Here is an 18,256-nt window from a genome sequence, read left to right as displayed (position 1 = left end):
GGTAGAAAGCTGGGTTATATTCACTCACCCCGCATATCCAGGTCGTAATTAGTTCTATTTCTTCTTTTCACTGGTTTTGCATTTGCCTAATAACTCAGGTTTCGACTGTGAAGTTTGAGCCTTGTTAATATTATTAGTGCATATGATAAGAGGGATGCAAAATACAGCTGGTTTCCCCCAGAGCTTAAATAATCAATTTGGACTTCTCAGAGAAAGAGCATTTACTGATTATTCTTCTCATAACCACATAAAGAACCTGAGCCAGTTACAGTGTTTTAACAGAATTGTTTGAAGATGATCAGCTAAGTGAGTAATGGATGTGGGACTCAAACCCAGGACTCAATTCTGACTTTAAGCCTCCCATGTACTCTTTCCATACTCTGTCTTCCAGAAGCAGAACTGCAATGAAAAGCAAGGTTCAAGCCATGCACTTAATAAGGTAGGAAGGCATGTTTACCTTCACAATATTTTCAGTATTATCAATGAATGTTTGCCGTCTGCGCATATATGCTTCCCGTTGCTTATGTCCCTTCCAAAAAGCCTGTGGAAAACAGCACGTTAGAGAATTATCAGTGTGCAACAGTTTCTCACAGTTGATTCTAGAAAGCACAAGAAGAGAGTACATCTCAGTAGACAGTGAGTTGGAACACTGTCAGGGACCCTCCCTTCGAAATCTCACGTGAACGCCATCACTAGGGGTGGACGTTACACTGAGCAGAATGCACCAGCTCACAGAAGAAGCTTGTCCCGAACTCCAGAAAGCACAGTTACCAGGTAGAAGCCCATTTTCCCATGCGAAAGCTTAATTTTACCAAAGCTCTGGGTGGTAAGAAGTAATAAAATGCAATTGCCCTGAAACATACAAACAGGTTAACTGAGTACTGGTATCATTTGGTTATAACATAAGATGTTTCAAAATAATGACTTACATAAGTACCTTTACTACAACAAATGACCTACCATGGCCCAGACCAAAAAGGAAGAAAAATACTTGACTCATTTGTAACTCTGGATCCCTAAAATAGAAGTGCTATGATTGATCATTTATTATCTTATCTATTTTTACATAAAGTTTAGTGATGCTTCATCATCAAAGCTTTACTAGCTTATCACCATCAAAGGGAACTTTTATAGGAAACATTTACAAAAACTGGAAACAAACTGTTATCTTTAAAATTATTAAATACCAAATTGTTGAAGTTTATCCCAATCAATTATTTTTAGAAACAGACTTAAAAAAATGTTATTTATTTTTGAGAAAAAGAGAGAGAGCACATGTGTGCGTGTACAAGTTAGGGAGGGGCAGAGAGAGGGGGACAGAGGATCTGAAGCAGGCTCCCTGTGGACAGCACAGAGCCCTATGAAGTGCTTGAACTTGTAAACCATGATGACCCAAGCGAAGTCGGATGCTTGACTGGCTGAGCCACGCAGACACCCCTATTCTAATTCAGTTTTGAGAATCTTTTTATTGAAACCTAACTATGTAACTCACTTTAATTCTCTGGTTTTGTTTTCAAATTAGAAATGAAATAAAGTTTCCTTATTAAAGGGGATAAACACAAAAAATCAAATTATTTTTATAAATTTCATGTCTATCTGTATCAATCTACCTCATTTTTTCTTTTAAAAAAAGGTACACGGAATTTTTATCATTAAAAAAAAATGTTCTGTGATGATTTAAAATAAGCCAGTCAGTATGGGGGGTGGGGGAGAGCAACTGAGCCCTTGCTCCAGATATCTGGTCTCAATTCAAATCTCTAGAAATGACAAATTGCTTTTAAAAAATACTTTAAATTTTGCAATAGAGACTCTCAGGTAATTCTAAAAATGATACATTGAGTTTCATGTATCCGTCACCCACTTTCCCCCAAATCTCACCAACAGGCTTTTAAAACAATTCACGATAGTACTAGAAACAAGAAAGCATACGGATCAACGACTCTGAGGGACCCTGCAAGAGAGCTGACAGCTGGAATTGGATTAAAGAGAGAACCACAGAACAAACTTCTACAAAAATGTAAGAACATCTACAAAAAATGTGGGATGGCTCTAAGCTTGAGGGAGCCCGGGGCAGCAGCCAGAATAATTTTGGGAAAGTTGCTACCTTATCCACCTGTCAAGCAGTGAATGAAAACGCAAAGACAGGGGACTAAGGTTCAGGAAAAGAACAAATGGGTATAGTCTTTTTGAGGGAATTTAGCAGTATCAAATTACGGAAAGCACCTGTGTGGAAGAAGGATTTTTATGGCAGCATTGTTTATAATACCAAACATGTATAGAGCAGAATGTTTACACATGGGGATACAGATCAAGTGCAATTGCAGTCATAGTGAGGGATGTTACATGGCAGTTAAGAAGAACGAGTCCCATACATTGGCTACAGGGATGTTCTGTATCTCAAGGAGTAGGAAGATCTCCAAGATACAATGCGAAGAAAAAAAGCAATTTGTAGTTTGCTGCCTATACTATGATGTGACCTGTTAACAAAAAAAAGGACAACATAAAATAATGATATAAATTTTTATGCCAAGCATCTGTACTCAATGCCTAGAAGTTGATGTATTAGGATATACAGTAGGGGCTCCTGGGTGGCTCAGTCAGTCACATGTCTGACTCTTGATCTTGGCTCAGACAAGATCTCGTAGTCTGTGGGAATGAGCCCTGTTTTGGGCTCTGTGCTGACGGCATGGAGCCTGCTTGGGACTCTCTCCCTCCTTTTCTCTCTGGCCCTCCCCCGCTTGTGAGTATATTTTCTGTCTCTCAAAATAAATAAACTTAAAAAAAAATAAAAGGATATACAGCAAAAACAGAGAAAAGCTGTAAAGTAAAATGTGCCTATGTACCTACCCCTACTTTGACCTAGCTACTCTCGAAAAGATTTATTAACTTTTTGTTACATATTTCCTGAAAAAAGGCAAAACGTCGTGGTGTCTATATACTATACCGTTGTAAACAACCCTCTACACACATTATTATGTATTTTGTATGGATGCTTCCATCAAGGTAGGGTATTATTGGCTCAAAAATTGGTATTTAAAATTGATAGGTTCTGTTGGGTGCCCCTCCCAAGAACGTCTGATAGACAAAACTGGGTCCCCATGAACTGACAAAAATTTAAAAGATGGATAATGTCCAAACTGACTGATAAGAACTGCTGCTTCATTTTTACAGATAATCTGATCTCCAGCAAAGTGCAGAAACCGTAACTTCCTACATATACCTTTACTGCCAACCCCCTTTTATAATACAATTGTATTTTGTCCACATACATATTTGGAACCACATCAGTGTTTTAACTTTTACTTCAACTGTGAACCTAATTACGGAAATTCAAGAGCAAAAAGAAAATGTATTGAACCCGCATTTGTACTCATTCAGTTGTTCTCCCCTCCTTCCTGATTTCCCCACAGTTCTTCTATCATTTCCTTTTTTGTTTAGAGAACTTTCTAGGCTATTCTTTTAGGGCAGGTATGCTCGTGACAAGTTCTCTTAACTTTCTTTCATCTAAGAATGCCTCGATTGCCCCTTCATTCCTAAAGAATATCTTGGGGGGGGGGATCATGAATTCTGCACTGGGCATTTCCTCGAGTCTATCCTCTTTGGGGTTGACTCAGCTTCATGCCTCTGTGGTTCCGCATCTCTGACCACAGACAGCAACTTCTCAGACATTATTTCTACCAGGGCCTTTTCACTACTTCCCCCCTTTTTTTTTTTTAATTTTTTTTTTCAACGTTTATTTATTTTTGGGCCAGAGAGAGACAGAGCATGAACGGGGGAGGGGCAGAGAGAGAGGGAGACACAGAATCGGAAACAGGCTCCAGGCTCTGAGCCATCAGCCCAGAGCCCGACGCGGGGCTCGAACTCACAGACCGTGAGATCGTGACCTGGCTGAGGTCAGACGCTTAACCGATTGCGCCACCCAGGCGCCCCTACTTCCCCTTTTTTTTCTCTGAAACTCTGATGGCACAAACGTGAACTCTTTTTGTTATGGGCCTACAGATGCCTTGAGGCTCTGTTCACTGTTTTTTCAATCTTTTCTCTCTGTTGTTTAGATCTGGTAATTTCTATGATTCTATTCTCTAGTTCACTGATTCACTCCAGTGTTCCCTCCATTTTGCTGCCGAGTCTATCCATTGAGTTTTTTTTTTAATTTGTTCTAGTCCTTAGTTTTAAAATTTGTTTGGCTTTTCAAATCTTTGTCAGATGATTATACATTTTTGTCACCTGTATTGGCATCTATTGATTACCTTTGAAAATTTATAGCTTGCTTGTTTCTTAAAATGTTGACCGAAATTTGGAAAATCTGGATATTACATGATGAGATTCTGGACTCATTTAATGTGTTTCCCTGACATTGCTTTGGAAAGGGAAGGGTCATGGTGCTGCCTCATTACTGGCAAGTAAGGGTGGAAGTTCAAGTTCTCCACCTGGCCTCTACTGACACCTGAGGTGGGGGCTGCTTATTACATTGAATGGGAGGTGGGAGCTCTAACTACCCACCTACGTTGGTGCTGGTACCACTCTGCCTGGGAGACTAGTGGTGCCTGGTACTATTTCCCATGTGCTGCCCACTGATGGCAGAAGGCTTTGGGGCAGGTGGCCTCATTATCACCACGTTGTGATCCAAGTCCTGACTCCACCATGCCTCCTTTGACACCTCCCAGCAAGGAAAGGGAGGGTGGCCACATTATTGCTTCTGGCCACGGAAGTGGCCTCTGCAGTAATCTGGATACTTGGTTAGATTCTACCCAGGGTGGAGGGCCAGGCTCTCCACTTTGGGGCATGAGTGGTGTGGGGTCAAGATTTTTTTCCGTGGTGTGTGGCTGGAGGAGAGTGGTTACTATCTCAAAGTTTTGTCTTTGTGGGCTGCACCTTTTCTGATCCTTTGGCCACAGACAGCAGGTTTTTGCTGGAGCTTTTTTTTTTTTTTTTATTTTTTATTTTGGCCTGCACCCATAGCATTTCCATGCTGCCAGACTCTGCTGCAGCAAGACTGAGATATTTAAGCTCAAAGAAAACCATGAAACTCGCCTCCATGTCCTTCTTTGGATCTCAAGGTTCCCTAGCCAGTCTGGCTTTTCTCTCTCCATCTTCCACAGTGTTGTCTGTTTACATATAATGTCTGGGGCTTTTAGTTGCACTGAGAGGAAGGAATAGGGAAAAGTAGCTGTGTTCCATATTCCCAGAGGTGGGATTTAAAGCCCACATAGTTTTTAAGTCCTCAGTGTTTTAGAGTGTCCTATACTATTAGGGTCATATGAATTTATTCCTTGACAGATTACAAGATTTAAAAAATGAGAAACTGGGGCGCCTGGGTGGCTCGTTGGTTAAGTGTCCGACTTCGGCTCAGGCCATGATCTCCCAGTCTGTGGGTTCGAGCCCCGCATCGGGCTCTGTGCTGACAGCTCAGAGCCTGGAGCCTGCTTCCAATTCTGTGTCTCCCTCTCTCTCTGGCCCTCCCCTGCTCATGTTCTGTCTCTCTCTGTTGCAAAAATAAATAAAAACATTAAAAAAAAATTAAAAAAAATGAGAAATGTAAAAAGTAGTTATTAGTCAAGAGGGTCACCTGAACAACTATTAAAATCGAGTTCTGGGATTCCTGGGTGGCTCAGTCGGTAAGAGTCTGACTTCAGCTCAGGTCATGATCCCACAGTTCGGGAGTTCAAGCCCTGCATCAGGCTCTGTGCTGACAGTGCGGAGCCTGGAGTCTGCTTTGAGCTCTGTGTCTCCCTCTCTCTCTCTCTCTCTGTCCCTCCCCCGCCTTTGCTCACACTGTCTTTCTCTCTCTCTCTCAAAAATAAACAAACATTAAATAAATAAAAAAAACTGAGTTCTTCCAAGTAATTAGCTATAAAATGTGTATCTAAACTTGATACATTTTCCATATGTCAAAAATAACAATAGATAAAAAGATGACATTCATAAGAGCCAAAACTAACCAATGGAGTAAACTAAAGAGGAAGGAGTAAATTTTGTGCTATATGGTGGGAAAAATTAATAAATGGGGAGACATACTGATAACTGAACTGGAAAAGTCATCATTGCAAAGATGCCAATCTCCTTAAGCTAAAACTTCAACACAATTATTATAGCAATGTTAGGAATGGGTTTGGAACTTTATCAGCTGCCTTTGCACTAGCTACGGAAATGAGCACACGTTTTTCTCCTTTAAGCTATGAGATGATTAAAAATTATACAGGAAGATGCATTATTGAGGGTTTAAAAGTGGAGTGAGTTGCACAGTGTTTCTCATTTTTAATTTAAAAACATATTTTTTTAACATTTATTTATTTTTGAGAGAGACAGAATGTGAGTGAGGGAGGGGCAGAGAGAGAAGGAGACACAGAATCTGAAACAGGCTCCAGGCTCTGAGCTGTCAGCACAGAGCCCCATGCTGGGCTCAAGCTCACCAACGGTGACATCATGACCTGAGTCGAAGTCAGAGGCTCAACTGACTGGGCCACCCAGGCGTCCCTCATTTTTTAAAGTTTATTTATTTTGAGAGACAGCGAGCACACGAGGGGAGGGAGGGGCAGAGAGAGAGGGAGAGAGAGAAGCTCAAGCTGACAGCACGGAGCTTGAATTCATGAAATGTGACATCATGACCTGAGCCAAAATCAAGAGTTGGGCACTTTTCTGACTGAGCCACCCAGGTACCCTCACAGAGCTTCTCAAACTTTAATATGTATACAAAATCATCAGAGGACCATTTCAAAATGGAGATTTGAATTTAGTGGGTCTGGGTGGGACTTCCAGGCAATGACAATGCTGGTATACGCTCTACACTTTAAGTAACAAAGATCTAAACAAAGATGAACGATTTAAAAAAAAAATTTTTTTTTGAGATAGAGCATAAGCAGAGGAAAGGAGTAGAGGGAGGGAAGGGGGAAGGAGGGAGGGAGGGAGAGGGAGAGGGAGAGGGAGGGAGAGAGAGAGAGAGAGAGAGAATATCTTAAGCAGGCTCCAGGCTCAGTGTGGAGCCTAACAAGGGGCTGGATCCCAAGATCCTGGGATCATGACTTGAGCCAAAATCAAGAGTTGGATGCTCAACCAACTGAGCCACCCAGGTGTCTCAAAATAAAGGATTTCTAATTGAAGGTCCATTTAGAAAATGCCCATGGGATCTGTGAGTGTGGCATTTCTGAAATGATGAGAAAAACTGACTTTGATGTCATCAACACCTGCTTGCAAAAGTGGCCTGATTGTGCTATAGGGACTAGAGAAGTGGACCCTAACCATGGGTTACTGGATTCCATGGCAAGTTAACTAGTAACACATTTGTTGTGATGAGTCTCAATGGTGGTTCCTATGTTTCTGTGGGTAACAGAAGTGTCAATCTACAAATATATGTTATAAATCCCATTCCTTGATCCAAACTGAAAAGCAAACAAAATACGGGATTAGCTCAAGTTCTTCCTTCTGCTTTTTTGGAATTATCTAAACTCCAGAAACAGTATTAATCTTATTAACTCAGATTCACAAACATTGTGGATAACCTATCACAGTCACAGATGATGTGATATTGAAGAATTCTTGCATCTGTAAAATGAACCCACTTGTCCATTCTGTACTATTTAAAAACAAATTTTTAATGTTTATTTATTTTTGAGAGAGACAGAGAGAGAGAGACAGAGTGTGAGCAGGGGAGGGTCAGAGAGAGAGGGAATCACAGAATCCGAAGCAGGCTCCAGGCTCTGAGCTGTCAGCACACAGCCCAACATGGGGCCTGAACCCCACGAACTGTGAGATCATGACCTGAGCTGAAAGTCGGGCGCTCAACCGACTGAGCCACCCAGCCCCACATTCTGTACTATTGTTTAATGTACTAAGGATTCAATGCTCAACCACAGAATTTTCCTTGAGATTTCATTTTGTATTTTTTTAAAATGATTATTTAGTTTGAGAGAAGAGAATGTGCCTCCATGTGTGAGCAGTGGGAAGGGTCAGAGAGAGAGGAAGAGAGAATTCCAAACAGGCTCCGCACTGTCAGTGCAGAGCCTGAGGCAGGGCTTGATCCCATGAACCCTGACATCATGACATGAGGTGAAATCAAGACTCAGAAGCTTAATGGACTAAGGCACCCAGGCATCCCTCGTTGTGTATTCCACCTCTCTATCGATTATGTAGATTTTTCTGGAATCCTTCTATACTTATGAATATTGTACTGTTACCTTCCCAAACCAAGGAAAACTGTTGGGTATAGAATTTTTTATCTATAGAAGCAGAATCCTATATGCCTCTTATTTGCCAAAACGACACATTCTTTTCCAGTTTGTAAGTTTTACTTTCATCAGGACCGGCTTTTCCTATTCTGTGCTAATAAGAGAAATCCTATGCCAGGCTATGAGATTGCAGGCTCTTCTAAGTAGAAGCTGTTTATTAAGAGCAATTATGGGTATGAGGTTGGGAGAAAGGAGTTATTGCTGCAAATGCAAAAGAAGACAAAATTCTAAACTATAAAGCCTTTCAGAAGCTGCTTTTTGCAGACAATTAGAGATAGAAGGTGTTTACTGCAGTGTCAATCTCCTTCTCTGACTGGCAGAAGAACTTGTGGGAAAATTTAAAAGAGCCATCTTTTTGTAAAACTTTGTTTTTTTGTTACCATAAATTTGTTTTCTATGTAACGCATCTATAACAAAGTAGTCTTCCAAAATATTTAGACCTCGGGGTTACTTCTCCGTTTTACATTTTGTAACTGTCAATCCCTAGACAATCTTGCTTGCTAACCTGACTGCCTTCTTTGGTAACTGGGCACCCAGGGCTGTAATAGTCAAATTACCAACTCCAACTTCTGGAGCACAAATTCTTGTGTGATCTCTTGGATAGCCAAGAAGACTCTAAACGTTTCTCTCTTTTCCTTCTCAGCTTAAAGGTAGAAAATCCACTGATCTACTAGAGTAGTCACTTACATGGAAATAATGTGATGAAGGACTGTCACAACAGGTCACCCCCTTCCTCTCCACCTACAGACTCCACTATTGCTCCTGGCAATCTGAAAGGTGCTTCAGAACAGCTTGTTCCTTTTTCTCTGCCAGGATGCTTGAGGCACTCTCCGAAGTTCAAAAACTAATACCATAGTTCCCAGGGCTAAGTTTTGGTGTTTGTCACTACTATGCTTTTTCTTAAAAACTGGCATTCCAGCTTTCTTCAGTTCAAGGAAAAAAGAATACCATAGCTATCTACTCTTGTTCCTGTTCAGTTTTTCTCACCTCTTCCTGTGCCATGCCAACAGTCTCAATGTTGACTCCATCATCTGCCCTCAGAGACATCATCTCCGTCATCTCATCATTTCTAACACTATTGAGCGCCTATGGCCACATTCTGTGCGAAGTCTGTTACGTGAATTATCCCATTTAACTCTCACAACCCAGCAACAAATTGAGTACTACCAGTTTTCAGATGAGAACATGCATTTTAAATTATCTATTCTTTTCCTCAACTTTTGTGAGATTTTTTCTGAAGTTATCCATGTGGTGAAGTTATTTTCAGTGTTTCTTCTGCGTTCTGCAGTTTTAAGTTTATTTACATTTGACAATGTCATTATTTTTCTTCCTCTCTTTCAGTATCAGTTACCTTTTTCTTTTAATGTTTTGTCTTGTTTCACTAAGATCATGCCTTATTAAATTCCTTGAAAGCATACAACAGTTTCGGCACAAAAAAGTCTTTTGCCTCCTCGAGTAAGAGTATCCTTAAATGCTTATTTAATTTACATTTTCCACCTTACATTCATTTTCCTTTTTTTTCAATGTAAGATATTTCTTTTTGTTTGAGATTGTTTTCTGGCTCACTCATTTGTAAAGGTAGGCAATGTTACCAGGGCCTTCTTACCGTTCAAAAATAACATGGTTATGTCTCCCTCGCTGCTCTCAAGAGATTCTCTCTCTCTCTCTCTGCAGAGAGAGAGAGATGTTATCTTACTTACCTAGAGGGGAAAAATCTTACGAATGACATTGCGTTTCTCAGGAGACACCTCAGGCACCTTCTGAATTGTTCCATAAGTATTCAAGACAGAGGACTGGCTAACGAAACCATATTCTCTGTACCACTATCCAGTTCCTTGGGAAGAGACCGAGTGAGGGTGTTAGAGCTGGGGTTGGCTGGCCTCAGCCTGGGAACTTTCTCTCTGAATGTGTTAAGACTACTGTGGCTGGGGCTGATTCAGCCAGCTAGGAAGGTTGAGCCATTCTATGGAGGAGAAGTCCTCACTTTTCAGATCATTCCTCTAATTCAGGGTGAAGTGGCCACATTGCCAAAAAATGAGATTAGCGTAGCACCCTTTGGTTCATGATCTTTTGGTTTTGTGGGTCAGCAAGTTTCCATTGAATACATGTTCATCTCCAGTCTATAGCTTGCCTATAGACCTTCTGCTTTCCTTGTTAGAAAACTGTCAGAAGAGTGAAAAACAAAAATAAGGTGAGGTGACTTCATAGTTCTATGGCTTCTGCTTCAATCTCTCTGCCTCTGCTGAGGTGAAGCAAAAGGCCCCAGATGATTGTTTCTACCCTTCTTCTCCCAAGCCCTCTTGTGACTTCGGCCCTGGGTCCCAATATCAGATGGATTTTACACCCGTGCAATCCACAGAATGTCCTCCAAATACAATACTGATCCATTCCCTGAGGCTGGAGAGCTTAAGGTTGGTCCAAATTGTCAGGTCAGCTGACCCTGTTTAATTCTGTATAAAATTAGAGCCTCAGCATCAGTGTAGAGGATTTCATCTTTAGGCTTTTTTGTCACTTCCTGTGTGTTTTGCCTACCACTTGCTTACAGAAGGGATAAAGTTGAAAACTTACTGGTTCAGCAAAGAAAAAAAATCTTTCACAGTCAGGTTTGTGGGAGACATTTCTCCTAAAAATTAATCATGTCTGCCTTCTAACTTCTTAAGCTCCGAACAAATTTGACTATTTGAGCACCGATCGTACATAAGACACAAGAATACACAATTTTTGGAAACTTATTTTCTGACCTGGATGATGTTATAGTTAGGTGAGGGAAGCAGGTAAGTACACCAATGATCACAAAAGAGAAATCTTCAACCTAAAAACTTCCAATTTGGGAAATCTCAGTTATGGGCCAAAGCAAAAGCCCATTGAATATTGTCTGTCAATAACAGTGTCATTCTGGATGCACACAAAAAAAGACATGCAGCCTTGTGGAAGGCAGCATGTTGGTTCATAGAGGGTGCTAGGGGAATACAAATGAGAAACATCTACATTTGTGAAGCTCTCTGCCGACCAGAAAGTTGAGACAGTCACGCAAGCTGAAGAACAACTCAAAACCAAACAGTCGGAAAGGAGGATTTTTCCTACAGGACTCAATGAGGAGTCTGTGAGGGAGAAGACACGCCTGCAGATGCTAAAAGCATTTCGTCAGCTCTTGTGCTCTTTCTATCTAGAAGTGTGTACCAACAAGGACCACTCAGCATCCACCAGCCACTGAAAAAGCAATTCAGAGAACACCTGGCTTAGAAAGTAGATGACACAAGGAGATCAATTTAGAGAAAGAGGATTTCAATTCTGATTTGAGGGGTCCCTCTGGCTCCACCAAGGTTGGTGGCAGGTGGACCTTGGCAGGTCCGGAGCGCCCCTTAATAGTCTCCATGGTTGAAAAATCATTCAACATCCTTCCCAGCTCCGGGCATAATAAAGCAGATTTGGGGGCATCAATTAAGCGGAAAATATGCACTCTGATTTGTTTATTAGAATGCCAGTAGTTGACGGTCACAATATCAAATAAAGCATCTTCAGGAGATATGACAGTTTGCTGGAACTAGCAGTAGGCGATTCACATACCTGTATTTTGACCACCTGCTCTTCTTGTCCATACAAATATGATTTCCTAGCTTCATGCTCTTTCCTAAGAAGGGGTCCTGCACTTGTGGCTTCCAAGCGAAGAAGCAAATCTTCAGAAGCAGACCACATCTTCTCACGAACATAATCTCTTGTGACTTCCTCAACAATGTCCTGGCAAGAGATATTTCTTACGGTTACACTTCACACATCGGGTGAAACGAGCAAAGAGAATAGCTTCTGGAGCTTCTATCTTTGAGAAACAGGACATGGACGGCTCTTTCTGGCCTGGTTTAAGCACAGACTTGACCAGAGCAAAAGGATGAACTGGCTGAGCTTCTTTCTAATGACGTGCTTTTGAAATCCTCTGACCTTGGTGCTGAGGTACTAGGAGAATCTGGCTGAGCGATCTCAGGATCTGGAGGCGGAGATGGACAAATGATGCTGGCAAGGACCAAGTGTGAGGCTTGAGCTCCAGAGTGTACAAGGGACAAGGACGGCTGTGGTATGAATATGCACTGCCACCTCCCTCTCCAGGGCTGCCAAGGAAAAGAATGCAATGGCCATGAAGTCTTCTGGCTCCTAGGCCCCCTTTCTAGTCCAGGCCAGAGAGCAGACCTCTGCAACAAGCCAGGAGGAGCCCGAAATAAACTTGGGGGGGAAAATAAAAGACTCTGGACAGAAGGAAAGGGGGTGGGCGAGGAGAGACAGGTGTTCCCCTGGCCAGACAGGCGAAACCCAGATGAATGAGAACAAAGGAGAGGGACTATGAAAAGTCTCAGGGAGATGATGAACTGGGTTTGCTTTTTACTTTCTTTGAGAGATGCAAGCCAAGACTGGACTCACTTCTATGGCTGATGCCTCTTACCAATGTGACTAGAATCAACGGATGATTAATTAAAAAAATTAAAACTGAAATCATAAAAAGAGACAGAGGGAGACACAGAATCCGAAGCAGGCTCCAGGCTCTGAGCTGTCAGCACAGATCCCGATGTGGGGCTCGAAATCATGAACTGTGAGATCATGACCTGAGTTGAAGTCGGATGCTTAACTGACTGAGCCACGCAGGCGCCCCTAGACCTTCCACTTTTTAATAATCCTAAAAGAATGATGCTCCATTTTACAAAGTTACTCCTAGGGCATCTTTGGAGGCCACAGGAACAATTTGTGGCTCTGATTTTTAACCCTTTGATGCTGCTTCTTCATAGTGTGATACATCTTCTCCACTCTAGCATATTGTTTTTACATATTGCCCACAGTTTCATTATTTGCAAGGTAGCACTGATAATACATTGTAACAATGGTTGACAATGTTTAAAATTACTTAATAAACCATTTTCTTCACTGTCTTCTTGTTACTCATTTCTGGTGGCATCATCAGCCTCGAGGCCACAGATTTTTCTCTGAGTTTTAGCAAATATCTTTGATGCTGGTGACTTTGAACAATTTTATAAGACCTACATTTGTGTGTTCTGTCTTTTTTTTCAAAATGGAACTAAATTCTTATTTGTATCTTCTCTTTAAACATACTACAATGCATGGAACAAACAGCAATTTTCACATCTTTTGGGTCCAACTTTGGTCTCAAGTCCAAAGCAATCTTGGTGAACATCCTTTCAAGAGTATTTCCCCCTGGAAAGTATTACTGACTTTTTAAAGGACATATCTATCTCTGTGGTAGGCTGTGGGGGGAAAGAAAGAAATTACTGAACACTGACAACCAGGAAATTACTACTAACTGAGCTCTTGTGTCAAGGTAAATGCGAAGATTAATTTTTAGGATAATGTACTATTACAAATAAGCTACAATATCTTTCTTCCCCTTGCTCTCTTCGGTGGTGTTATGTCAATATGGAAATAACTGTACAAGTCAGTAGGCATGCAGCCCCATCCACTGCATTCATGACAACTTTACTCTATACCCAGCCTGCAAAAAATAAGTTATTTCCTCCCACCACTTCCATGATTCAAAAACAGAAAGGCAATCACACATAGTTATGCATTAAACACGAACCTCCTACCTCAATTTCTTTTGCCATGAGCCATGATTCTTTAGGCAAGCATGATTCAGGTGTGACCCAGGAACTCTCTTTTGAATCAATGTTGTAGTAGTAGTCATATTTATCCTGCAGGGTGAGTTTGAGCCATGAACCTTCAGTAGACACTAAAGAAAGAAGCTTGTTACATTCTAGAGAGAAATACTGAACGCTTCAACATTATACTTTCTCCAATATGTAAAATAATGTAATGAACAATTTTTCATCAAGCATTCCGACAGCCTAAGTTAAAATCATTAGAAATGACTTGCTAAAATGGAATGAATTTTATGTGTTCAATGGGGGCTCTCTACTAACCCAAATGGGGAGGACAGTCTGATGGGTAATGCCATGGTTCTGGATCTCAAATTTCTCACGAGGATGAGAAGAGTCACAAATGGCCATCAAGAAGGAAAAAGTAGACAAAGAATGTATGTCCCAGATGTGAATGGCATCAAAGTGGTCAGAGGAGACTGGTGAGCAAGAACCTTCTTTGCTTAGCAACTCTTCCAGCAATTTCTCTGAGGAGTGACCTATACAGACTGTGACCCATTATTTAAGGAAAGCCCATGATCTGCATTAAATCAAAGCAGAAGTAACTCGTCTTTGCAGACAACTTTATCCTAACTAAAAACTGGCATATGCAAGCATGATGGTCACTAAGTAGGGAGAAGGAAAATGTCCTGGTTCGACTCATCGTGTTCTACACAACCACACAAAATGAGAAAAAAAAAATGTGGAAAGGACTTCATGTCTGGGGGTGGTGAAGGGTGCACTAGGAAAAAAAAACCTATGGCAGCCATGGCTTAATTAGTCAAGAAGAATATTTCCTCCTCATGAATCCATGGGCTATCCTTCCCATTTAGAAATATGTTTATTTTGTTGAACGGTCATGATTCTGGTCCCAGACCAGAGAGCCAACAACAACAAAAGCCAAAATAAAAATGTTCTGACCTAGACCAATCTAAGCCAGCTTCTGTCAAGTGAGCACTCGACTAATTGTGTTTACAGGAAATCAAAGTTCAAAGTGAATATCTGTACAGAATATTTAAATGGATTAAAAAAACTAAGCAGGGGTAACTTTAAGGTCCTTTAATGTGGTTGGTTATTTGTTTTTTTTTTTATTATTATTTTTTTAATGTTTATTTATTTTTGAGACAGAGAGAGACAGAGCATAAATGGGGGAGGGTCAGAGAGAGGGAGACACAGAATCGGAAACAGGCTCCAGGCTCTGAGCTGTCAGCACAGGGCCCGACGCGGGGCTCGAACTCACGGACCATGAGATCATGACCTGAGCCGAAGTTGGCCCCTTAACCGACTGAGCCACCCAGGTGCCCCGGTTATTTGGTTTTAAATGCTCCTCAACTGTTCTCTGTTTGTCACTGCCCAGGAAAAGAGATGTATCTCTTTTCGAATGGGCAGACAGCTGTTAGCCGTGTCGAAATGCTGGCCTACCAGAAGTACCTTGTACAGCCAAATCAAGATGATCACAAGTAATAATTATGAATCTAAGATAACTCCTAGGTTTCTGAATTGGCAATTTGGGGATATAAGACAGTATGCGCCAGAACATGGCACACGGGAAGTGGAGGCAAGTGGAGCAAGCAGAAGATCAATTAGGCTTAAGCCAGGATGGATTTGAAACTGAAACGAACCCTGGCATTAACACTGTTGTGCAACTCTTTCCTCATAAAGGAAGAGGCAGAGGACACTACAGTGACTCCGGATGAAAATATGTGAAGGGAACAGAGATCAGATGCCAGGTAAGAAAGAATGACCAATAGCCTTCTGCATGTTTCATTAACGGGCAACTTGCTGAATTCAAGGGTGCAATCTCCGAGTTGGAAATACATCAGACAAACCACCAAGTGCATTGGGTACCACAGGAAAGACCTCCAGTTGAACTAAGAAAACCTTTTTTTCTCCAATTCCACTTCTGAGGCCAGTTTCCTGAAGATGCAAAGTACATGACCTGTGATGTGTAAATCAACTCCAGCCTGCGAATCAGGACATACCTTGATCTCTGATAGGATGTGAAGTGCTTGGTATCAATTTACTAAAGGAATGGTGCACTGACTCTCAAAAATTAACCTCTTCTGGTTTGGCAGAGTCTCCTTCTGACCAAAATCTCATGAATGTAAGTTTCTAAATCTAAAAAATGACTATTAGACTCATGATCTCAACGATACTTTACAAAGTTAACACATCATGGTCTACCATTGGATTGAACAGGCATAAATATTTGCCAAGGTTATTGATCTGGGCCCTTGGAGACCAGTGTCACTGCATTTTGTTCCACGTTTTCAAACTTACTCCTATTAAATATTACACAATCATGTACCATTTGTTTCAAAAATGAGAGAGACAAACATTAGTAAAAAAATCAGTTTCCTATCCCTGGAGAAATGGATCAACAAGCAAGCACTAGATAAAGCAAATTCTCCTTAAATGCTGTATTTTCTCAAGTTTATGATGTCACCCATGCATAGCCACCAAGCTAATCAGACTTTTCCAAAAAACAAAAAAAGAAAAACACATGTAAAAATTTTTTCCAATACAAAAAATATTACAGAAATGTTCATACGAAAGCAATTGTCTTAAAGTCAATACAATACATATTGATGCAAGACAACATCATATTCAAAATGATATTTAGTCAGTGCTAAATGACTAGAAAGCTTACCACTTTTAGATTTGTGCTCTTTTGCCTTCGCGAGGGCATCATAATACCTGTCAGCACATTCAGGGATTATGTCATTTGTATTAGACACAGAAGACTTCAAATGAGACAAAATATCACATGGCTTTTCTTTCTCCAAACACTGATTGACATCGATGACCAGGGTAACCCCTGCATGACGAGAACAAAGTTTCTGTTACTGGTTATCTGCTACTTATTCTAGTGGTGTGCAAAGGTGAGATGTAATTCAGCCTTTTCCAGTAATGCGTTGGAATTAAACCTTTATATCCTTTTCAGAGTTAGTACCACAAATACCCATGACTGTCACCAACTCACCTACCGGTTTAGGTTGTAGGAAGAACAAGATCCCACAGGAGCACAGTTTATTAAAAATTACAGCATTTCCAGGCTACTCTCGTGTGGTGGGAACACATTAGGTTCCACTCACTGTACTAACCTATAAGAGTGTGGTAAATGCAGTAGATATGCAGTCCTCAAATAGGTCATCCATCAGTATTTGAGAACTTGTCTTATGAAGACATTTATTTATTTTAGAATATATAAAAAATCCTGATAGTCTCTTGTATGGTGCTAGTATACTTCAAATATTCTAGGAAAGCAACAGGTAGGGCTGATGGACATATGTACTCAAGTCCAGAAACTTAATTCTGGAACCCATTTAGACTTAGAAAGCATTTTATTCCATTTTAAATTTCTGCTTCTCCCTATAAATCAAACTACAGTGAACTCTTGGTTACCTAAAGAAAGTTAATATGGTGAGTTCTTTACTATCCATTTCATTCCCAGCCGAGAATATTCTGGCCCAACCAATGAAAGTACTGTTTTTACAAACTATAAATGCACTGAGTTAGAAACCTAGAACAACAATGGAAGAAACCAGGTTAAAATGCTTTTTAGACAGAAGGTTTTGATGAAATGAGGAGAGATGGATATATATATATATTTTTTTTAATTTTTTTTTGTTCAACGTTTATTTATTTTTTTTGGGACAGAGAGAGACAGAGCATGAACGGGGGAGGGGCAGAGAGAGAGGGAGACACAGAATCAGAAACAGGCTCCAGGCTCCGAGCCATCAGCCCAGAGCCCGACGCAGGGCTCGAACTCACGGACCGCGAGATCGTGACCTGGCTGAAGTCGGACGCTTAACCGACTGCGCCACCCAGGCGCCCCAAGATGGATATATATTTTTATAAACACCCCCCACCCCCACACACAAAACTCTACCATACAAATGCTAACTGGCATATTGGTGTCATTAAGTTATGCATGTATGTGCATACAAACATGAACACTGAAGGGGCAAGAAAAATGGAGTCTGACTTTCAACAATCTGGAACCAAAGTGATGCAAACCTGGAGGAGCACATAAAGAATCAAGGAGAACTTCTGTAGCAAACTTCAACTGTTGCAGACAAAAGACACAGCAGTATGCTCTTGTGCTTACAGGAGCTAATAAGAATGGATAAACAGCCTGCCTTTCCTCTTCTCCAGAAAAGCTTTCTAGGATGGGACAAATGTGGTACTGGTGTTTGAGAACTTTGTGGTCTCAGAGGAGCAGAAGGAACAAGAAAATGACAAAGAATCCTCGCATGAATGACACCTGACAGCTTCATCTAACCCAGTAAAATGCCATGTTCCTTATTTTTTTTAATTTTTTTTTTTATTTTTAAAAAAAAATTTTTTTTTTCAACATTTATTTATTTTTGGGACAGAGAGAGACAGAGCATGAACGGG

General features: G+C 40.9%; 1 protein-coding gene across 3 annotated transcripts in view; it reads right to left on the bottom strand.

Annotated features, from left to right (window-relative positions):
• The window catches only part of IQGAP2 (IQ motif containing GTPase activating protein 2), a 298,358-nt gene that overhangs the window by 53,510 nt on the left and 226,592 nt on the right, over positions 1 to 18,256 (bottom strand). For 2 of the 3 annotated variants that reach the window (XM_047859848.1, XM_047859856.1), the window contains 3 exons: positions 16,506 to 16,673; positions 13,808 to 13,950; positions 458 to 541 (listed from right to left, as the gene is read on the bottom strand). In XM_047859848.1, the coding sequence (XP_047715804.1) occupies positions 458 to 541; positions 13,808 to 13,950; positions 16,506 to 16,673 (395 nt within the window). Of the gene's footprint in view, positions 1 to 457; positions 542 to 11,789; positions 11,961 to 13,807; positions 13,951 to 16,505; positions 16,674 to 18,256 lie in introns of all 3 variants that reach the window. The other variant, XM_047859837.1, reaches the window with a different exon arrangement.

The sequence above is a fragment of the Prionailurus viverrinus genome, chromosome A1 (assembly GCF_022837055.1).
Source record: "Prionailurus viverrinus isolate Anna chromosome A1, UM_Priviv_1.0, whole genome shotgun sequence".
Classification (NCBI taxonomy): Eukaryota; Metazoa; Chordata; class Mammalia; order Carnivora; family Felidae; genus Prionailurus; species Prionailurus viverrinus.
The sequence above is the reverse complement of the archived record's forward strand: the minus strand, read 5'-3'. Positions and strand labels throughout refer to the sequence as shown.